General features: G+C 32.4%; 1 protein-coding gene across 1 annotated transcript in view; it reads left to right on the top strand.

Moving 5' to 3' along the window:
- Positions 1-2,416: 2,416 nt before the first annotated feature.
- LOC106662324 overlaps positions 2,417-24,817 on the top strand; it is a 408,805-nt gene continuing 386,404 nt past the window's right edge. Inside the window, exon 1 of the mRNA XM_014386347.2 lies at positions 2,417-2,570. Coding sequence (XP_014241833.1) covers positions 2,522-2,570 — 49 coding nt within the window. The 5' untranslated portion in view covers positions 2,417-2,521. The remainder of the gene's footprint in view (positions 2,571-24,817) is intronic.

Genomic DNA, 24,817 nt, shown 5'->3' on the forward strand with positions numbered 1-24,817 from the left:
AAGATGGAATAACAAGAGTAGTCAAAGTAAAAACACCAAAAGGAGTCTATGGCACACTTGCCACTCTGTCACCCTTACTTTCTGACTGATGAGCTGGAAATTTGGTGGGCGGAATGTTACTCCTGAATTTAAATTGTATTTTTGTTTTTAATTTAAGTTAGAGTTTGTTTGGTCTCGTTGCCACGGGAACGAATGTTTACGCCTCCCGTTGCTATGGGAACCAAATGTTTACGCTTTCGGTTGCCATGAACACCAGTCGTCGTTACTACAGTGATTTGTTTTGTATTTTTCATTACCATGGAAACGCCACTTCCTTTTTTGTCGAATCCAGACAAACGGACGAGTTCGCTGAATACCCAACATTTTTGTAGTCAATAACCTTGCTAAAAAAAACAAAACATTTGGGATTTTCCTCTATTCAAGACAAGACCTAATCTTTTTAGTTTTAAAATATGGTTAACACGGGGTTTAATTTCTCTTAATTTTAAATTACCAATGGTACCAATTAAAGTACCATCCCAACTTTGTTGCCATGAAACCTATGTCCTTTTTTTAAGTGTGACAAGAAATCAAAATTGCGCGTGTAACATAACCTTCGCCCTAGATAGTTTTACAGTATTAACGTATAAAATAGTCGTAAAAAGCCAAACTGAAAGTTCGTGAACATTCAACCTTTCATACCCCAATTCGTAGCCATTTTTTTCTGGAAAATATCTTTGTTTAAATAAATTCTAGGCAATACAGTTAACAAAATTTGAAACTCTATTAAAAATATAAAAGTTAAAATTCAGATCAACCAGTGAGGAAAAGTTTCGAAAAACGAAACGCGTCTGATAGGCCTCAAGTATAGGCAGGCAAGACTGACCAAACTTCAAATTCTTATACATTCATCTTTCCAACCTAAGAAGAAATCTAACATATATATATTATTTGAAAAAGAATTTATTCTGAGGAATATTTTTGCCAAAATAGTCCTTCCTAGTTCGAGCCACAAATTTCTGGAATTCTCTTCCTTTGTCAATCCGCAAAGCTGCCTCACTTACCATTTTTATAACCTGCATGTACCAACATCTCCCTCCAAACAGAGACAACATAGTTCACGATACCTTTACGTGCTTTTGCCTCATTAGAACACTTTTTACCTTCCTTTTCTCAACTTTTAAGCTTACAGTATGTGATTATGTTCGCAAAAGACAGAGAATCCTTTATTATTACCACTTTTCTCTAATTCCTTATTATTACTTCTGTTATTTCTATTTTTTATATTTTGTATTATGTGATTTAGTTCAACTTTTTTACTTGACATTAACGACAAACCTTCATTAATTGAAGTGCCAGATTTGTAAATGATTTTGTGACGTTTTTGTTATTCTTAGGGGACTGTAGGCCCAGAATAAAGTTTTTTGTCTTTCTCTCTCTCTCTCTCTCTCTCTCTCTCTTTCTCCCTTTTTCTCTCTCTCAATAAATTAAACTGGGGAAGCCAATTAGCATAATATTGTGTGCACAATATTGTATATGAACAATATTCAATTCACAAATATAAAAATTGAAACGCGTTTACCTACCTAAATATCAAACATAATCAAGCCAAAAAGACCGAAAACGACAAAACTACATATTCTTCCATTGTCATCCTTTCAAACCTCGAAAGGAAACATTACAATTTATCATTTATCCAAATAAAACTGGGAAAGACAGTTCAGCAAATTTGAGGCTGTCCTTTTAAACAATATAATAAAAAATGAAGCTGTGAAAATTTCAAGAAAACAAAAACGCAATTGATAGACCTAAAATTGCGAGAATGGGGCAGGCGAAACATGTTAAAAATGACCAAACTAAATATTCGTCGATTTTATTTCTATCAAACCTTCAATGGAAATGTAACAATTTTTCTCTTATTTGAAAAAGTTTTATTCTGAGAAATAAATAAATCGGCCTAAATAAATCTGAACAATGCAGTTTGCAAAATAAGAGATCGTTCTTTAAAAAAATATAATTAATGAAACAGATGCAGCAGTGAAGATCTCGGGAAGAAAAATTGCATCTGAGAACTGAGAGAAAGATTTATGTTCTTCAACTATATAAATATAATATTTACACAATATAGAAATAAAAATAAATGAAAATGTCATATCATATTTTCAAAGATAATAGAGAAGAAGTCTGAACTTGATGAACCTGGAATTTGGACACCTATCACTCTTTTCCATCAGAGGGTTTCTGCATTTCCGTATGTTCTGTGTTATTTCGTCGCTTTTCTATTTTGTAAATAATTTTAAAGTATTAACTTGTTATATTAACAGAAAAATCGAAGGGGTGTTGGGGGGTGGGTTTTGTCGTTGTTCGTCCCCGCCGTCGATGGCAGCGCGGGCGGTCGAAAATGTTTGGTGTGTTCAGTCTCGCTCCTGCCTCTGACCAGCGCCATCGCGCCACCCTCAACGCCGACAGATCGCGTAATTCACGTCGTATGGGTTTGCTCCGTCGTGGGTGAAATGGCAGATATCGCGATTAAAAAATCACTATGACCCCTCTGCTGTTCTGCTTGACTTTCTGCCTCCTTGCATTACCAGGTAGGTAAAGTTGCAAGCTGAGAAAATGGAAAAGAAAAAGCAAAAATGAAAAATTAAATATTTACGTGCGTTCCATAATGGATAATAAATGTTAAAAATAAAATCACAATAGATTTAAAAAAATATTATTTTTTTCTTATCAAATCCTTATTACCACAAAAACGTGAAATTTCAATATATGCATGATTTACCTACGTACATAAACATTATTAAACATTATTTTTGGTTAATTTCAACTTATTTTAATATTGAACGTTTATACATTTTATGTTTTTTTCTTTATAAATCAATATTTTATTTAATTGTTTACCAAATAATATTTCAGCACAATCTTGACGATATTAGTTTCTTGCTTGTCTGTTTCCTGGCATTGAGAAATGCTATTAAAACTTTATTACCACTTTGATAGTTTTAGATCGTTGAAATAAGATACTACAACCAATACTAAAAACATGATTGTTTCTAAAATAAAACAGAAGAGTATTCTTTATTTTCTCTAGGTTAGAATATATGTAAAAGAAACAAATTAAGAAAGCTGTTTGTGAAAAAATACAATACTTCGTAATTAAACAATTGTTTTTATCGTCATTTTCTACTCATTTATAACTTATTAATTAGAACTATTTGAGGTTTTGGCCCACTTTTACATTTATCCTATACACTTTTACAGTTGTTTACCATTTACCACCGTTTTGATATTCTATGAAACTGTAATATTTTTACCAAATTATTATTTAAAATACATCTCAGTTTCCAGTAAGCATATTTAAATATAACTATAATTAAAAATAACCTAAATTATTAATAAGTTTATTACAAATTTAATTATTTTGAAGGATATATTAACAAATTCCTTCGTCTTTACAAAATAGTCATTCCTTTGATAGTTTACGACCTTCCGGTCCACCTATCCTCCCTTGTTGTTTTGGGCAGCCAACATATTATACTGAAATATTTAACAATTTGTTAGTTTTCATATTTTTGTTTAAAAAAAACTAAAACTATGATATCATTAGGCAGATTATGAAAACTAACGGAAATATTGTAAAATATCAAAATACTAAATTTTCCTACTAAACTTTACTAATAGTTACCTGAAAAAATTAATATAGTGTATATTGACAGTAAAAAAAATATCGTTCAACATAAAAAATTTGTTAATGTTACTATTAATTATCTGTTATAATAAACATGTATATTATTTTCTGTCTTTATTACTTTTTCATTGATGATGCTATAATTTATTTTTTGGTTTAGTCTGTTGTTTTATATTTTTGAAATTTTTGACATTTGGGCAAATGTACTTTCAGCTCAAAAGTCTTATGTAAACATCAAATTTGTTTACGTTTTATGTACATATTTTTCTAAAATATATCATGAATATAGACGTATTTATAAAAATTGTTATTAGTAAAATATTACTTGGATTTCTAAACACAATTCACCATCAACAAAAACTGTTTCAACTCATTTAATTATAAATTATAATAATATCACACTTTAAATTTACCATTACTTTATCCAATTTCAAAGCGTTTTTAAACAATGTAATCTTTAATTTGGTTATTTTTAGAAAATTTCTAGTATTCTTGATAATCTAAAAACGTTCCAATTTTGAATGAGTAGAATACAATCGATGAGGAAATAAATTATTATTTACAAAAATTTAGTTTCCACCAATGAATCTCATTTATAACTGAAGTAAATACAATTTCGTCACGCTTTGGACCGTCTGTCGGACAGTTTGGTCAATAATTAGTATAATCCTAATCTCCAGATAATCTTTAATATCAATTGCTAAGAAATTTAAACAAAGTTCATCTTTTATTCATGTTTGGTACAAGATCTAAAAGAAAATTGGGTGATACTAAACTATAAATGGAGGGAAATACCGCGAAAAACTTTTTTAACACACTCCATCGAGAAGATACGATTTTTTCCGTTACCCATGCATCTTTTTGTCGATAAAATTGATATCAGTCTTTAATATTATAGTTTGGTATTAAAATAAAAAATACCCAGGGTTTCTCTAGGTATCGAATAGCATCAAGACCCTTCATCATGTCTTTAAAATTATTATTAATAAAGTACAGGTTAACAAATAACAAGATATTTACAATACAACTGGTAGCTGTTTAGTTTCCACAATTTGAACATTGTAAACATTGTAGGGACTTCTTTTCCATTAATTAATCTATATTAAAGTATTGGTTGAGGTAAAAAATTCAGTGTCACGAGCGGGATTCGGACTTTTTTATCTCAGCCAATTCTTTTAATAAAGGTTAATTAATTGAAAAGAAGTTATTTGGTCAATCGGACCACGAACTCTAATGAATTTAATAAGTAAAATGAAGTATGTCTTTACCATAGCTCTCCGTGTCCATTTCATTTGTCGCCGAGAATCGAATAGATTACACATTTGAAACAAGGCAAAAAGGAGGGAAAATTCGAAAGGTGGGTTGAGATGGGAAGTTAGTGTCACGATAGCTCAAGTGGTAAAGCAGCGGCGTATTTAGCCGAAGGTCGTGGGTTCGAATCCCACTCGAGTAACTGACTTTTTTATCTCAACCAATACCTTTCATAAAGTTCAATTAATTGAAAAGAAGTTATTTGATCAATCGGACCACGAACTCTAATGAATTGTAGGGACTGATTATCGGTGATTGTACCGGTTGCGCGTTGACACGCACTCGTCAATATGAAGTAAAGGTCCCGAAATATTCCAAATTTTTTTTCTTTAAAAAAACCGGAATGCCGGGAATGATATGACCTCCGCTGTGGCGAAGTCCGGTAAAAAAATCAATACTACGATCTTTATGGAGTTTCAAACCTTTGCTAGCATCAGACAAAACTCCCTAAAAATGTGCAACTTTTAGAAAATCGTTGTTGCCGTTCAATAAACATTCCAGTGGTATGTCTTTTTTTTTCGAAAAGTACGTACGGTTTGATGAAACCCACAAAAACCGAGTTTCATCAAAATCGAGGTTTCAAGCAAATCTATTAAAGATGTTTTTTCTCAATAGAAAAAGTGAATAATATTATTAAAATTAACATAATTTTTTTTAAACATCAGATTTTTTATGCTCTCTCCAATAATGTAATCAAAACTACCTGTTCTGACCTTCGACATCTGTTCATGAGACACCCTGTATAAATAACACTTAAATTTCACATATATTTTCTATATTTACACGATATTTAATCTTTATCTTTATAAATCTTTTTTTAATTAGCTTTCCGCCGACATATTTGTCACAATTTGTTTTTAAGTTAACTCAGCCAAACTGTAGTTTGCGTTTTTGACAAGGACCGTCACTTTAAACACACTTATATATTTTTTATTATTATATTTAATTATACAAAAAATCAATAATACATTAAAACCTATTTAGAAAAGCATTGCATAATTTAGGAAATGATATGCAAACTCGTTCAATAGAGTTCATGTATTAATGGAAATTATTTCTGTTATCTTTCGGCCGCTTATCTATCATTGATGTTAAATGTAAATCGAAGAATTTATTGTTTTAAAAAACACGATCCGATACAAACCTCCATTAATTCATATCGTTGTTAAGATCGGATGAAGAATTTTTATTTTTAACGACACACCGTGTATAAAAATACAGTTACTCGTGACAGATGCTCGGCCCAATTTTGGCACGTTTTACCAACAGGGGTAATCTCAATTTGATTATAATTTCGCTTTAAGAGGGCGAAGGAGGTTTTATGCCGTTGAATATGCATATAGAACGGAAGGCTAATAGAATCCTGCCTTTCGCTGAAAGGAAATTAACTTTTATTCAGAGGCGAGACAAAATCTTCGACGGAAGTAACACGCGACTTTTGAAGTGACGCTACCGTGAAGTTGACCGTTGATTTTCCAATTGTACCTCGTGATGAGGACATCCACTAAAAGGTCTCTTCTGCTAATCCTTGTATCAATTTTAAACAAATGAAATATAGTAGATTTTTTTAAAAATTGTAATATGCATTAGTTAATCAAGACGAAGTTTGATAAATAATTATTTGAAACAAAAAAATCTTCATTGTAGTGATAGAAAGCTTAGTCATGATTTTATGTGTGGTGTTTAATGGCCGTTAGCCAATGATTATTTGGAGATCCTGAGATGAGGTCTGATGTGACGTAGGTTTTAGAAAAAAATTTTCTTTATCGTTCCAACGTTTCGATCTTTATTGAGATCATCTTCAGGGCCGGGAATTTATAAACATTGTTTGAATTTTACATACATATAGGATCTGGAAAAAAATGAATTTATACAATGCAAGAAAATTTTAGATTAAAAAAATGAATTTATACAATGCTATTTATACAATGCTAGAAAATTTTAGATTAAAAAAATCAAATTTATACAATGATAGAAAATTTTAGATTAAAAAAATAAATTTATACTATGCTAACAAATTTTAGACTAAAAAAAATTAATTTATACAATGCTAGAAAATTTTACATTTAAAAAATGAATTTATACAATTCTAGAAAATTTTCGATTACAAAAAATGATTTCATACAATGTTAGAAATTTTAGATTAAAAAAATTGAAAAATGAAAACAAACAATTTGAGTGAGTACAAATACTTTGATTGAATTGAAAATTTTCTATCATTGTATAAATTCATTTTTTTTATCTTAAATTTTATAGCTTTGTATAAATTCATTTTTTTAATCTAAAATTTCTAGCATTGTATAAATTCATTTTTTTAATCTAAATTTTTTTAGCATTGTATAAATTCATTTTTTTATCTAAAATTTTCTTGCATTGTATAAATTCTTATTTTTTTCAACACCCTACATGTATTTGTAAATTTCAAACAATGTTTATAAATCCTAGGCCCTGAAGATGATCTCAATAAAGATCGAAACGTTGTCACGATAAAGAAAATGTTTTTTAAACCTACGTCACACCATACCGCATCTCACGACCTCCAAATAATCATTAAGTAACGCTCACTAAACACCACATATTATTTAGTTTATTTATATTATATTTATTTATATTATATATCATATTTTCATGTTTATTTATATTATATATCATAAGACGTTTCAGTTGGATAAAGTTTAGACGCATCTCACGGTCTCCAAATAATCATTATGATTTTAGTTAATTAGCTTTGCCGATTCATTATTTGTGTTTGAATGTATATTTATATGTGTACCTTTCTGGCAATGGGAATTTATATGTCGTTCATTTTCTTGCAGTAAGATGTGTGGATAAATTTTTTTAATTGATTGATTTATACGTCTGTATAGTAATAACAATAGACAAAATGGGCTAGAACAAATAAAACAAACTTGATAGAAATATTAAGAGAAATCACTCAATGGCTCAGTTTCAATTTTCTTCGTCGTAATACGTTAGATATCACGTGGCCATCGGCGTTTCAATCGACGAAGAAGATTTATGGAACTTGAACTTAGGGATGAGCCTCGATAAAAAACATCGATGGTCACCATCGATTAAACATCGGATGGTGGTACAACCATAGAATCTATAGTCTACAGTTCTACATGTCGATGATTTTTTGATAACTCATTACTCAAACCACAAATTGAAAATTCCTGACAGGTTCTGATAGGTCACTTTTATAAAACATCGACAGCCCACCATCGATGATCATAAAACATCGACACAGTAACATCGATGTTGATGAAGACATTCAGCATCGGTCGCCTACTTTAGATGTTTTTTAAACATTGACCATCGATGCTTATACCTACTTGAACTAAGATGTTAATGCCGAAAGGGATTGATGAAATTTTTCGGAAGTGACCTCCGATTCCGAGTTGGCATGCTTGGTTAACTTGTAAAGTTCGATACCCTAAGTCCACATAAGTTTCAAAATCATAGTATTCATCAACCTTTTGTAGTGAAGTTGAAGTTGGGATGTCGAGTGTGGAGATCGTATGTAATGTATGTTTAGTTCGTTCAGTTTTAATTTTATGTGCGAAATCCGAGTAAAGCTTTTGATAAGAGGTTGTTCAATTCTGTTAAATTAATCGTAGTGTAATGGTTTTGATGGTCTCTACCTGCTGTCATTTTTGTAAAGAAATTTCCGTATGATTAGCAAAAGTAGATAAGATTGTTTCTGGAAGGGAGGAATGTCAATAGTACATATCGTGTAAGGGTTAGTCCAAAACTGCTCCAATGTGAGACGCCAGCTTGAACAGGGTAGGGTATATCACTGTGCCTTGTATCATTTTCAGTAACGGTTCGGTTTTAAAATTATGTAGTAGGTTTTTTGTAGAATGGCCTTCAATACAAAAAACAGGAGGCCCAGTGGCCAAACTCTTTCGATGCTTGAGCAATGTCAAGCAATGTTTGATGACACATGGATTGTGGAGCGTACTGATGACTCGCAATAGTTTATTTGGATTCCAAGATGAGTTATAGGCGTTTTAATATAAGTTCGAAAATTTTATTAACTACAGAACTGAGAAAGACAGGACGGAAGGATGAAACATGTTTGGTTGGTTTTTAAAAAGAGTGATAGTCGGCAATTTCCAAAGAGTTAGAAAATACCTTGTTCGAAGGACAGAATAAAAAATTTCGCAGAGCTAAATTAAACATAAATAAGGTTTTAGATTTTTATTATTATCCTTATTCCTTCTATGGCTACCGGGATTGTTCAGGAAACTCAATCTTTTCTTTCCCTTAGAAATAGACAATAGACAATAAATTTTATTTATTTTAAAACCGAAGTTTAAAAAAACACTTTTTTTTCCACTTTTACAAGTTTCATATTATTGCATTGACAGATATGGGACAAAGCAGTTATATTATAATTCTTAAATATACTAATTTCTTCCATGCAAATTAACGTATTATGTAATTAATTTATTTTCATTCGTTCAAAATAAAACTGCTTAATCTAAGTGCCTCCCTTAAATGATTAAATATTTAAAAATTCACTTTTATGGAACACCCGTCAGAAGCAAGGGAACGTAGCACCCTCACATCAAAGAAACAGTTAATTTGGCCTTAAGCCGTTGTAAACAGGACATGTATAAACAATATGTGAGAGTGTCTCAGCTTCTTGCAGATCAAAAAGAGCAAAATCCGAGAAACGCTATATTTAGCGTATCCCTTTGATTATTATTTTAGAGAAATTAATCCCATTCGTATAGACCTGGTTGATGACCCGGATTCCGACCTGGAAAGGGTCCTTTCCTTGGAGATATCGGACAAAATTTTACATTCTTTGAAGATTTTGGAAAACCTGAAACAAACTAAGTTTATTGTTTCAAACCTCTTAGTTTTTCTTTGTACGTGAATAATCTAATTTCTAAAAATGTGCGGATTCTCTTAGGATCTTGAGTTTTCTACATTTATTTATATCCCAGTCCTTTAAGCATAATTTTGATATGAACAGCCCGGCTGTTTTTTGTTAATTTTTTCCTGAGTCATAAGATGTAACAGAAGCAATAAGTCAACAAGTTTTATATCATGGTTTAGGATATCTTTCATTGATTATTTCCAAAAGTTGGCACCTCGTTTAAGCATCATACCTAACAAAGTATAGTATAAAGATATTAGTCCAAATTTCATCTTAACCATCCATTCAGGTTTGTTTCGCATGATTTCAAAGTTTTTCTTGATGTAGTTGATTAGAATTGGGAATATAATAAAATAGCTACATCTCCATACTTTAGCTTTGTACAGCAGAGTAGTAAGAGTTATCGCGTTGTATACATGCGTTGGAGTCCAGGGATGAAGAGTTGCTGCGACCTAGGATACTTCTATTAAGCATACAGACCACAGTAAACTTCTGCCGAAACAACCCTCACCCAGACTGGCAAAATTATTGCTGCAATTGGGAGGGCCAACCTTAGAGGAGTGGTAGGACTACTAACCGGTCACATGCATCTGAGAAAACATCTACACAACATGGTCATATACAACCCATCTGCAGATTATGTAACGAGGAGGAGGCAATAACCACCCATATCATCTTCGCAAAGCAACCTAACGTACGGAAAAAACGTAGGGAATCAAATTGCAGCAGCGATAGTCAATGACCTGATACTTCTAGGAATATTGCACTGAACTAAGGAACTAGGAAGGTGCAATAAGCCAGAAGGCTGCAGTGCCTGGGGAGCGCAAACCCTCCTTCTTAGTATCCTTTTTACCATACCATACCAAGCATAGACTGATTTGCTTTCTGTTTCGCTCTTAATACTTCTCATCCTGAAATTCCCCCTATCCGATAAGTACGCTTAAATACAAATCGAAACATTTTTCTGACTCATCCCCTATGCCGAGGCAGTTGTTCCGCAACGCAGCATCCTTGGTCCCATTCACTATTCATTATACACTATCACTCAGAAACCAGCACTCTTTGTATATGCAGACGTTACCGTCTTCTTTTCAAAAGCTCAAGAGCTAATAGAAGCTTTCTGAAACTTAAAGGATTCCACTCCTATTTGGAAGAAAAGTTCAAGAAATCAAGGATAAAACTCATTGAAAACAAATCCCAGCAAACAATCTTCATCCCATTTTCGTATGGGAAATTGTTATTAAAAAATCGGAGTCAGGACAATTTAAAAAAAATCAATAAAACAGTCAGTTCCTTTGTATTGGTTTCAGGAATATATAATAATAATTAGGATTGGCAAACTATTAATAATTTACAAATTTACCATTCAATGCAACAATTTCAGTTCTTGATTTTCTATTTCTACCCAGTTGGTGCCACTTTCCTGGGATGGGTGATTATTTGTTTATCAACTTTTCATGGAAAGGGCCAAGTTTTCTGATCGCCTCGTTTACACTTGTCAAAATTTCTCCCTCAATGGGAGAATTCCGTTTTGTTCCACTTTTTCCAACACGCGATCATTCGTGAATGATTTCCAAAACGATTTTTCTATTAGTCTTATTCTTTCTTATAATATCTTCGATTTATTCATGGCTTTAGTGTTAGGGCTAATCAAAAAATGAATTTTCACGATATAACAAATACTTAAAGAAATAACAAATTTTGAATAATAATAAGATTATTTACTTTGACTAAAACAACAATTAAACAACTATTCCATTAAATGATTATGAATGTACGGCGCGAAAGAGCGACACTTCCGCAACACTCACAAGTCGTGCTGGTTTAGCCTAATTGATATAAATTCACTAATTTCGTGGTCCGCTTTACCAATTAATATATTACAATTAATTAAGGCTTTTTAGTTGAGATAAAAAAAAGTCCAATTGATATATTTATAAACACATCCCTAACCATCCACAAAGCGACATAAACAATCAATAAGGCATAGTTCCAACGATTGAGGAGGCAGACGAAAGGACGGCAGCAGGCCTAAGGAGAGCCACGCCGGATTTGGAGTTACTTGGTCGCTTGCAACTTTAGAAAGAAGATAAAGTAAAAATAAAAGTGTGTGACTTTATCAAAGACAAAAAAACTGCTAGTGAAAAATTCTTGTGGAGTGGTGTTCGTTCATAAAGGTTTGTTACACTATACTATACAACTTGTCCAGAGAAAAAGAAACCAAAAAATAACTTTATACTTAAATACATTCTATCATAAGAAAATTTTCCCTTTTCCTTATTTAATTAGTTGTAACCATTTATAAGATATATTCGATTCATTAATTTGTTATTAATATAAGGATCTTTTATGTTTAACGGGTACAGACTTATTATATTATTTTATTTTTTATACCCGCCATATTAATCCCACCACCTTATAAATACTGGCACGAACGGGATTCGTACCCACGATCTTCGGCTAGATACGCCGCTGCTCTACCACTTGAGCTATCGTGACCTCGATTCACTCGGGCACTAATTTCCCATCTCAACCCCACCTTTTGAATTTCCCTCCTTTTTGCCATTTTTCAAATGTCGTGTAATCGGATTGGATTCTCGGCGACAAATGAAATCGAATCCCGCTCGTGCCATTGACTTTTTTATCTCAACTAAAAACCTTTATTAATTGTAATATATTAATTGGTCAAGCGGACCACGAAATTAGGGAAGTATATGGATAAATTTAAGTTTTATAAAACTCTCATCGAATATTTATTAAAATTAATGTCTATGTTTATGTTTATGCTTTATAAATAGATCTTATATTATTATTATTTTTCATATAATTGTTATCAGTTGTTCAATTAATTTTTTCAGCAAAATTTCCTTCTTCTATGTATGATTTATAAAAGTATGTTCACACGTATAAATGAAGTTTTTCATCTGGACAAAATTGTATTTTTCATTGTAGAGCTCTTATATATAGTTTTTTAAGCATTTTCCTGTTTAAATAAATAAAACTTGTTTATACCTAATATTAGAAGCAACTTTCAAAAACACCTATCTAACGACAAAGTAATGATATAAAAGGGGGATTATTTTATGCATAATTATTGGAAGCTATCTCCAGCAAATGTTGCTTGCTCATGTAAAATCAAAATTCACTTATCGGCCATTAAACTATAACCCACCATTTTCCGCCACTATCGCGATACTCTTCAAAGCAGTAGTTTAAATTTCCGTGCTGGCCTCAGTCAAGTCCCAAGGTGGCACCGCGCGCAATTCACGAAATAACTAATTATAACGATAGGCCGTGAGCTTGGACCAGCCTGTAACTCGGCAAGACTGTTATCGCGGGAAAAACGTAACTCTCATTATTAAAATCGTCAGTTAATACCTAGGATAGTGGAGGCTTGAGACGTGATCAGCAGCGAAAGCCGACAAAACATGAACGTACTTAAACCATAAAAACACTGAACTACAGTTTTGAACTCATAACTAGGGTCACCTGGTGACGAGAATTTTCAAATGGTAAATAACCTATTTTTACATTAAAACTTCTTAACAGCTTGTCGCTTTAGGCAGTTAGGATTTTTTATTTAGAATTTTAGTTTAGTTTTTTCATAACAACTGAATAAAAAATCATTTATCGTTAAGGTTTAACGTTAAAAAAAAGATTCTTAGTTTGACCGATTTGGTGGAGTTGGTCGGTGTGCGATAAGTGAACTCACGATCAACTTGTGACACTAAGTCTTCACATGTCAACATGCCCAATTGTCTCGTTCTATAGCTTACTCTGGCTCTTCGATACATTGGAGGAAAAGGCAGGTGGCTTTCGGATACGGCAAAAGCAGGGTGCCAGAAAGGGAACAATGAAATTTTTAACTAAGTTCAAGTGGAGGCTACACCCTTAAGTGATGTAAAGGTCATTAGTGGTTACTAATTATTTAACCATAATTTTAAATTATATTCACTAATTTCGTGGTCCGCTTGACCAATTAATATATTACAATTAATTAAGGTTTTTAGTTGAGATAAAAAAGTCAATGGCACGAGCGGGATTCGAACCCACGATCTTGATACGCTTGATACGCCGCTGCTCTACAACTTGAGCTATCGTGACCTCGATCCACTCGGACACCACTCCACAAGAATTTTTCACTAGCAGTTTTTTTGTCTTTGATAACGTCACACACTTTTATTTTGACTTTATCTTCTTTCTAAAGTTGCAAGCGACCGAGTAACTCCAAATCCAGCGTGGCTCTCCTTAGGCCTGCTGCCGTCCTCTCGTCTGCCTCCTCAATCGTTGGAACTCTGCCTTATTGATTGTTTATGTCGCTTTGGGGATGGTTAGGGATGTGTTTATAAATATATCAATTAGACTTTTTTTATCTCAACTAAAAAACCTTAATTAATTGTAATATATTAATTGGTAAAGCGGACCACGAAATTAGTGAAATTACATCAATTAGGCTAAACCAGCACGACTTGTGAGTGTTGCGGAAGTGTCGCTCTTTCGCGCCGTACATTCATAATCATTTAATGGAATTTGTTCAATGTTTTATTGAAAGTAAATAATTTTATTATTATTCAAAATTTGTTATTTCTTTATAGTTGTTATATTCTTTTTTATTATTAATCAACAACTGTATAAATTTATTGGATCGAGGTCACGATAGCTCAAGTAGTAGAGCAGGGGCGTATCAAGCCGAAGATCATGGGTTCGAATCCCGCTTGTGCCATTGACTTTTTTATCTCAACTAAAAACCTTAATTAATTGTAATATTTTAAATTATATTTATTGACGTTTAAGTTCAGTAGTAGGACTCCGGCGGGGAGCCGTCCAAAATCCAGCAATCAAATTTTCCCAATCAAAAATCCTCAGACAAGTTGTCTCTTTACTACGTTACTAACATCACTATCCACGATGACTTCAACATTCCTTCTGTCAAAGAACTGATTCGTTCCCGATGTCCTCTCTATCCATCCTAACATTACTGCTCCAGCCCTGTCTATTTATTTTCATCACTGGAACAATCATGTTCTTCCAGGTACTGCGCTGGCAAAGGTGTTAATGCGGTGGCCATGTGAAAAAACCTACTGTAATCGCATTTGTAAAATATACTAATTTGTATAGTCTACAATGAAATTTGATTTTAATAAAATTTTTCAAGGATCATTTGCATTTTGATGATCCTTAATTATTATTTAGCAATTCATTTAACTTTTCCAGCGGTGGCGTAATCTTGATCAATTTTTAATTTTGAGAAAGAACGCCCTTCACAAAGTAAAGTAAAACTTGCTCGATTGCCAAAAACTTGGTATGAACTTAGGCCCGGGTGTTTTGACTTCAAGCTATCTTTAGTGAGAAAGTTATGTTTAATTGGGAGGATAAAATAAGGCATAGACCACCAATGAAGACGCCATCAAACCGGAATGCGTCTGACTAACTAAAAGAACAAGGATAAGCAGAAAAACTAACAAAAATGACTAAACACATTTGAAAATTACATTTTTTTAAACAGATAGCCATGTTTAAAAACTACAAGTTACGAATTACAAATAATACTGAAGAACAGGTGATTGTGTAAAACGAATACGGTCTATCGTGACTCTTAAAATAGTAGACAGCGCTGTTTTATCAGTTTTTTAAAGCTTCTGGCACAGAAAACACAATGTAATAGGCTATTGTGATGTGAAGTAGACGTTAGAAAAAAGAAATATTGAATCTGGCCGTATTAAATTGTTTGATTTTCGTTGCTGTTTCGTTAAACTGTTAGAGGGAGAAATGATGGTTGTTTCTGGTTGAATTGGTTCTCCCATTACGTAGCAAATACAAATAGTACAAACAGTCAAATTGTGAATTTTCTTTATCTAATCTGCAGGGTGACAAACATGAAATTTTGTCGTTAAAAAATATTTTGCTTAGCATGTGATCGCTGGTTTGGACAAGTCACGAACTCATGTTGAACCGATCGACATTGATCACTTTTATGTGTCCGCTAGAAACTCTGGTATACCCAGAAGCAAAAGGGAAAATTAAGGTGCAGATCTGAAGATGACGAGACGCCGAAACAGGGATAAAAGACTGTCTAAAATGATAGTAAAATACTAACTTCATTATCGGTTAATCACTCCTTATGATTTATAAATAAATTAACTAAATAATGTGTGGTGTTAGTTGATGATTATTTGCAGGTCGTGAGATAAGGTCTGGTGTGACGTAGGTATTAGGAAAAAACTTTTCTTTATCATGCCAACGTTTCGATCTTTATTGAGATCATCTGCAGATGCTGGGATTTATAAATATTGTTTAAAATTAAAAAAATACATGTAGGATGTGAAGAAAAGAAATTAAACAATGTTAGAAAATTTTAGATTAAAAAATGAATTTATACAGTTAGAAAATTTTAGACAAAAAAAATGGATTTCTACAATGCTAGAAAATTTTAGATAAAAAAATGAATTTATACAATGGTAGAAAATTTTAGATAAAAAAATGAATTTATACAATGCTAGAAAATTTTAGATAAAAAAATGAATTTATACAATGCTAGAAATTTTTAGATAAAAAAATGAATTTATACAATGCTAGAAAATTTTAGATGAAAGAAAATAATCATCTATAATTGATAAAATAATAATAAACTAAAATTTTCTAACATTGTATAAATTCATTTTTTTAATCTAACATTTTTTGGCATTGCAAAAATTCATTTTTTTAATCTAAAATTTGCTAGGATTGAATAAATTCATTTTTTAATCTAAAATTTTCTAGCATTATATAAATTCATTTTTTATCTATAATTTTCTAATAATTCTAATAATAATTACATTCCACACATCAAACATTCTACATAGTCTAATTCTTCAACAATCTGGCTTTCCTTTTCCTAAATAACACGACTAGATAATCCTGAAAAGGAAAATCTGGCCGAACCATTACCCTTTTTTTCTCATTGTTGGCTCCTTTCACCTATAAGAAGCTGACTCCTCATAGAAAAAATGTTTCCTGACCCAACTTCTTTCCTTACCCCTTCAAAATCAAACATATAAAAACATAAAACATCAATATCTCACTGGTACTCTCTACACGACAGACAAGAATGACACATCTACACGAAAAACATACTCTTTGAGTGAGTACAAATACTTTGATTGAATCTAAAATTTTCTAGCATTGTATAAATTCATTTTTTAAATTTTTTTTATCTAAAATTTTCTTGCATTGTATAAATTCATTTTTTTAATCTAAAATTTTCTAGCATTGTATAAAATCATTTTTTTACTTCCTGCACGTATTTGTAAAATTTAAACACTGTTTATAAATCCCAGGCCCTGAAGATGATCTCAATAAAGATCAAAATGTTGGCACGATAAAGAAAACTACCTAGGTCACACCGCATTTCACGACCTCCAAATAATCAATAACTAAATATTTAACGAATGAGATATTTTTGATAATTTTTTGTTACAACGGACTTAAGACAATTTCAAAGCAATGCAGTAGGTATAAAAAAAACAATTTTATTTATGCCTTAGACTTCAATAAGCAATAACGTAAAAATCGACCAGGAGGTCTCAAGTTTGGATATACCTCAGCAATGGCTAATGAAAGAAAGTTATCTTTCAGCGTATGTATATCGCTTTGCTCAGGGCAAATTAAATTAAATATCTCTAAAGTGTTGTTTAATGGACGGTGTATAAAAAACTAATTTTGAGGAATTAAATTCTTATAACGGCGAGACATGTTTACCTCAGATGTTATCTTTTCATTATTGTTTTAATAAAATTGCCTTGAGGAAGAAAAAATAAATACGGCGAAATCTTAGCAAACTTATAATAATTTCTTCCATTTCACTACATCCCTCAACTTTATCCAAATTCAATAACAAGAGTTATTTTCTGCTCTTCACCTGACCACTGGTTAAAAGACCGAGTAAGTCTTCGGATTATATGGAAGAAGGAATACTTTAACCATTTCACTGAAGTGAGTTTTTGTTGCCGCCCGACAACTTGGGTTTAAAAGGATGCCCGCTTTATCCAATGACAAAAAAAAAACTGCTAACCCAAACCGGGTCCTTTTCCAAACAAACCACCAAGAATGGGCGAACGTGGGATAATCGTTTGTCAGGTTTATACCCTTAAATTGAGACGAGTACTTAGAATCTTAACAGTATCTTTTTTCTTTATTTTTTTATGGTCAAGCAAAATAAATAATTTATAAACGAACGATAGCATAAAAAATCAATTGCTTATAGGATAAGAATTTTATTCGAGTTTTTATACGTTTATGAACACAATTATATATACATTGCGCAAACTTCTAAATTAAAATATGAATGAAAGACGATTTAACGAGTAATATTTATCGGTTTAGTAAACAGAAATATTAGAAGTATTACACATAGGATTATATTTGGTCTATTTGGAAAAAAATATATTTTTTAATTAATGAGTCACTTGTAGGAGAAGCATCCCAGTCTGAACACCTTTTAACCTCCTCGACCTTTACTCACTGAGAAGCTCTCGTATATTGAAAATGGAAATGGGTCAAGTATGCTTCACTGAAGAACACCCGGTCTAATGCGTACGTAGGATGAGAATTCAGTTGTCCGACGGACTCGGCAAAGTCGATCCGTGATCTCAGTTTGACTGAGTACGCATGAGGGAAAACGATCTTCCTTTTCCAGAGCTAGCTCGAGTGCCAGGCTCAACCGAAAGCCTGTTCTAAATCAAGAAGATATCAAACAATGTTGGTTTTACGAAGTTACGGTAGCTCAAGTGGTAGAGCATCGGCGTATTTAGCCGAAAGTCGTGGGTTCGAATCCAACTTGTGACACTGACTTTTTTATCTCTTTTAATTGAAAAAAATTTATTTGGTCAAGCGGGCCACGAAACCTACTAAAAAATGTAGTAAGCAAAATGAACCATACTTCACTAAAGCTCTCCGTGGCCATTTCACTTGTCGCCGAGAATCAAATAGATTACACGACATTTGAAAAATGGCAAAAAGGAGGGAAAATTCAAAAAGTGGGGTTGATATGGGAAGTTAGTGTCCGAGTGGATCGAAGCCACGACAGATAGCTCAAGTGGTAAAACAGCTGCGTATTTAGCCGAAGGTCGTGGGTTCGAATCCCCCTCGTGACCCTGACTTTTTTATCTTAAACCCAAACCTTAATTGAGAATGTTGGTTTTGTTCAAGGGAAGAGGCGCTTTTTTTAGCAACACGATGCAGCTTGAGTTTCCCGTTGCAGTGAGGTGTGAAATGATCGGGAGTAATATTAGCATTTTCAATTATGGGCAATACTTGTCGAAGAAATAGTTTTTCTAGAATTGTGACAAGTATAGATATGAGACTAATTGACCAATAGGAACTAAGAAGAGAAAGTTTATTTGGCTTATGAATAATATTAATTATTATTCAGAAATTGTGAGATGCGGTCTGGTGTGATGTAGGTTTCAGAAAAACATTTTCTTTATCGTGCCAACGTTTCGATCTTTATTGAGATCATCTTCAGAGCTCAAAATGTTTGTCTTCTGCGTAGGTGTGCCATTCTTGGGTGTCGTGTTGAGAGAGGCACTCGCACGCAAGAATGGCACAATTACCCAGAAGACAATCACTTTGAGCCCTGAAGATGATCTCAACAAAGATCGAAACGTTAAAGAAAATGTTTTTCTGAAACCTACATCACACCAGACCGCATCTCACGATTTCTGAATAATTATCGATTAACGGTCATTAATCACCCCACAATGTTAATTATTGAGATCTTCCATTGTAATGGCAAATATGTGTTTCTGAGTACAGCGCTGTTTAGGTACGTGATTGTAAATGAAGTATACCTCTGTGGGCAAATTTTGTAATATTTCTGTTGTAACTATATCATATCCTGGAATTTTTAGAAGAGATAGTTGTTTCGTATTGTGTCGTATGTCGGATGGTGTAAATGCTTCACGAAAACGAGGGATTTGCAACAAGATACTCAAGTCGTATATTATGCCGGTGATTCTAATAAAATATATCATGAATTGGAGTGAATATTGTTGAAATTTGCTCTGAAAACAACTTACCTCGAAATTTGATTTGGCCCAAGCGTTATCACTACGTATTGTGTGGTCCTTATATGGAAGATCTTACGGGTACAGTACGTCAAGGATTTATCTGTCTTAGTAAACGGACATTATCTTAAGATTAATTACTTCAATTTACCGCAGTAAAAAGTTTCCCATTAAGATTTAAGCATTTTAGACAAACTTTGTCTTTTTATCTTGGATTTTAAACTGTTTTAACGCACTGTTTAATTAACTAGGTTCAATGAACATAATTTTGAAAATGTTCTTGTGTGGGAGCAAATTGGAAAAGCTGTCAATAATCTGTTTTACGTGTATTAAAAGGATTTTTTTCCGTTAAAACCCGTTTGTAAATCCAGTTTTTTCTCCCGAACCGTTCTGTAATGTTTACTGAATTTACACTTGTCGTTCCAGATAAATAAACCAGTAATTTTCGTAATATTCGTTCTCATAATTATCATGTTACATTTTCTGTTTGTTTTTCAACTCCTGGCTAATGAGGTGTGATCAATTATAACGCGATAAATATCAACATGTTGAAATTTTCCGTTTGTCAAATGAAAAAAAAATGTCATTTTTCAACGATCTCGTTCGGTAATGCGAATTAGCAGAATGTCTTTACTTTTTATTGGGTTAATACATTAAACATCAATCATTTTTATCAATTTCATTTACATATTTACTGCAAACGTTTAAGCTCTTGCGTAAGATGTTACATATGAATTGAAATAAATTAATATCAGGTAAAAGCATTTTGCAATTAACATTTTTCTTCATTCAACAAATAAGTTTAACTTGTAATTAATATTTTTTATACGAGGGTTCGCAACAGAGACCTTACAGTGATGATCACCGTGTCAACGCCTAAACCGTTGTAGCCACCGACGCCCATCAAGATTAATATTATTGGTAATTTAATTAATTCATGCATATTTAAAATTTGAGATTGTGGATCACGTCATCTAGTTAAACATTTTAATTCAGAATATTTGATGCCATTTTAATTTGTCAAGTACTTTGGGGAGAAAAAACTGTAATTGCAATTTCTTTGTCGTGCCGATATGCGCAATACACGGTGTATAAACTTTTACAGACCACACATTTAATTCGGAAACAATTAACATTAGCAAAAAATGGATTTATAGAAATCACAAGATAATTGTAGCTAGGAATCGCGTGGTGGTAACAGATTTAACATAACTTTCTTATCTAGTTGGGAAATGATACTAACTTTGTTATTTTAAATGAGAATCTCATAGTTTTATTGGTAAATTCGATTCTAGAGTTTATTTTATGCCAGTTTTACTAAAAGGAAAATTTTGATAGAATTTTTTTAAATCATCGTCGAGTTCATTTTATTTTTAAAATGTCTCTCAGTTGTTATTATGTATTTTTGCAGATTTGATCATTTATTAAAATTGTCGTTTATAATAAATGCTCAAATACGCTTCCTGCACAAAAAAGCACAGTATAAAACCCCTGATTTTAAATCTAAAACGGCGAGGGCCATCTTGTTACAAAATGCATACCCCGTCACGCTTCGTCCGTTGGCCATAACTCAGAAATGGTCGTTTCTATCAAAATTTTCCTTTAAGTAAAAGTGGCATAAAATAAGCTCTAAAATCGAATTGTGCAATAAAAGTGTGGGATTCTTATTTTAAATAACAAAGCTAGTGGACTATAAAAGTTGATATACCCTATATATAAGAGAATATGTTTTACAAATGTCTTTAAACCTTTTCAATATATTTTTTTAAAATTTCCTAATTTCATTTTCACTCCAACTTTCTCACTCTTACTCTACTATTACTCGTTTTATTCACGATTTCACTTTCTCCCCCTATCTCTCTCCTTTTTTCTCACTTTTTTGGAATATTTTGGTTGTCTCTTACTATTTCTATGCTATTTATTCAGCTCTCTTACTTTAGCCTATTTTACCTTTCACAATTTCTCTTTCACACTCCCTCTCTCTCTTTCTTTCTCTTTTCTCCTCTTTTTCTCTCTTTCTTTTTTTCTCTCTCCCTCTATATTTATGTATCTTTCTGTGTTGTTAAAATTTTTATTATTTCAACATATAGTCTCAAGTCGTTTGATGTAATTGTCCAATGAAAAAGTTAGGCTAAATTATGCAACTATAAAAACGTTGTTCATTAATTTTCTCTCTCTCTCCCTCTCTCTATTTCTTCCTTCCACAAGCTTTTCCTCTTTCTTTACCCATATTATGTCAATGACTGTCTTTTTTCTCTCTCACTGTTTCTTTCTCTTTCTTACTTACATACTCCCTTTCATTTGTAGTTTCTATGCTTTAAACACTATTATAATGATGTTAGGTACTTAATTATGTTTTAGCTGTAATGCTAAACGCTGTTTAACTTTCAGCTTATTTTATCTGGCTGAATGTTCAATTTGAAAATTAATTTGAGTCTGCTGACCAAGCTGTTCGTAAAATGTTGTTTGTGTGTTACAAAATAAGTATGCAAAAAATTTATGATAATATTTTATAAAACCATATTTTCAAAACGCTTTTTATGCTTTTCATTCATTTTATTTGTTTCTATATATATTGTAATATTAAATTTCTGAGAAAAGTAAATATAATTGCTGTCTTTAGAATACAAGTTGAGAACAACCTCGTTGGATGACTTCATTAAGCGACAGAACGGATTTCACCTGATATTACAATTCAACTGCTTCATTTGGTTGGATTAGAGGACACAATGCTTTACTATGAACAGCTTCCTGTGAAAGGAGGAGCTTAATTTCATATACAGTTCCGACGTTACATCAAGTTTACAAAACGCCATGTTACTAATACCGTCAATTATAACATGGAAAATTATTTTTTCTGAACATGGACTTTTCGGACAATTATATTATAAATACTATTCATCTCAATCTATTTGTGTTACATAAAGTTAATTCCATCAAAAAATTGTAAGATTGGAAAGAATACAAATACAACTGTTAAACATTGCATACATTTTCATAGTAATTTAAAATAAAATTAAAAATGTTTTTAGAATCACAAAAAGGATATGAAAGAGAGAATGTGAGCAAGATTGAGAGGAAAAAAGAGAAATAGAGAAGGGGTGATGGAGAGAGTGGTGGAGAATGAGCGGGGGCAAGAGAGAGAGAGAGAGATAGAGAGAGAGATAGAGATAGAGAGAGAGAGAGAAAGAGAGAGAGAGAGAGAGAGAGAGAGAGAGAGAGAGAGAGACTTAGAGAGAGTGGACTAGTTGAGAAAAATATATGAGAACGTTATATGTCTGATTAAATCTATTATTATGTAGTGCAGCAGGGCATTTTGAATCAAACGTTTTCATGCCAGAATGAAATAATTTTTTTATTTTGATTGCAGTATTGGCAGTATAATTGCTTTCGATGTAATTGTAGGGTGTTTTTGATATTAACGAAATGTCAATTTCGCCAGTAAAATTTCTTACTCCATAAACATTGATTCAATGACGCACAAAGCTTCATGTTAAAAATTTGACTGGCAAAACCAGCAAACATTGGCATATGAAACCATTGTCGAACAAATATAACCAAACAATTTTTATAAACGCATATTTTTAATATGTATTTCCCTAGAAATCTTGAATAACTTTTCATTTAGGTTACAATATAAAAATATTTCACTTAAACTTCCGCAAATGTATGTTTTTTAAAACTGGAAAAATTCTGAGAAAGTACGACGTAATGAAAATATTAAAATACATAGAAGGCACAAAACGTGTAATATACTATAATTCTTCTTTAAAGCAAAAATTCAACTGTAAAAAAAATCGCTTTCTGTTAAAGCCAATAGAACCGCAATTTAAAATATTTATAGGGAATTTAATCAAAATTGATTGCTATGTGAAACGAGGTAATGTGTACCGAATGTGAAATTGACACGAAAGTATTTAATAAAAATGTGTCGATACGATTTTTTTGTGAGAAGAGAGTAATGGATTTTCAGATGCAATAAATATGATTAGATGTGCAGGTGGGCGGGCTAATGTTTGAACAAAAGGCTGCCGTTTTGCCCTGCGACGAAATCTGATGGCGCTGTCAAAAGTTATAACCGTGTAACTCGTTAGATAAATTAGGTGTACCCTCGGGAGGGAACAACACCAGCAGTTTGCACACGGAAATTCTCGAGTTTGTTTAAGCCCTCGGGGTATTACATTAAGAAATTATTGAATAAATGGCGTAATTACCTTTCGTCGGCCGGGCAGTTTTAAAATCCTTAGGGCAAAAATTCAAGGCGGCGAATTAACTAGGGAAGGGACCGTTTGCTACCTCCCGGCTGGCATAATTAAGTAAGAACAATGGGGCGTGAGGGATGTGTTTATTCGGTGGACCTATTCAATTGTGGGTGTAACTCGACTTTGAAAATTATGCTCTCTTCCCTCTAATTCGGTAATTGTTACACGTTTAAAATTCAAGATAGATCGTAATTTCTATTTACACTGGCGAACCACAAATAATAAATACGAGCCGTTTAAAACACCATCTTAATTTGATTTAATAATTCATCGAGCATTGATGAATAATTAAAATTAAAGATTATTTGGAGATCGGGAAATGCGGTCTGGTGTTACGCAGGTTCAGAAAAACATTTTCTTTATCGTGACAACGTTTCGATCTTAATGAGATCATCTTTGGGGCCTGAGATTTATAAACATGGTTCATGTAGGATGTGAGAAAATGAATTTATACAATGCTAGAAATTTTAGACTCAATCAAAGTATTTGTACTTACTCAAAGTGTTTGTTTTCTGTGCAGATGTGTCATTATTGTGTGTCGAGTTGAGACAAATGGGCACTCTCAAAACGACACCCAATAATAACACATCTATACAGAAAAGAAACACTTTGAGTGAATAGAAATACTTTGATTGAATCTAAA

The sequence above is a fragment of the Cimex lectularius genome, unplaced genomic scaffold, assembly GCF_000648675.2.
Source record: "Cimex lectularius strain Harlan isolate CLEC.00 unplaced genomic scaffold, Clec_2.1 scaffold106, whole genome shotgun sequence".
In the NCBI taxonomy this organism is placed as follows: domain Eukaryota; kingdom Metazoa; phylum Arthropoda; class Insecta; order Hemiptera; family Cimicidae; genus Cimex; species Cimex lectularius.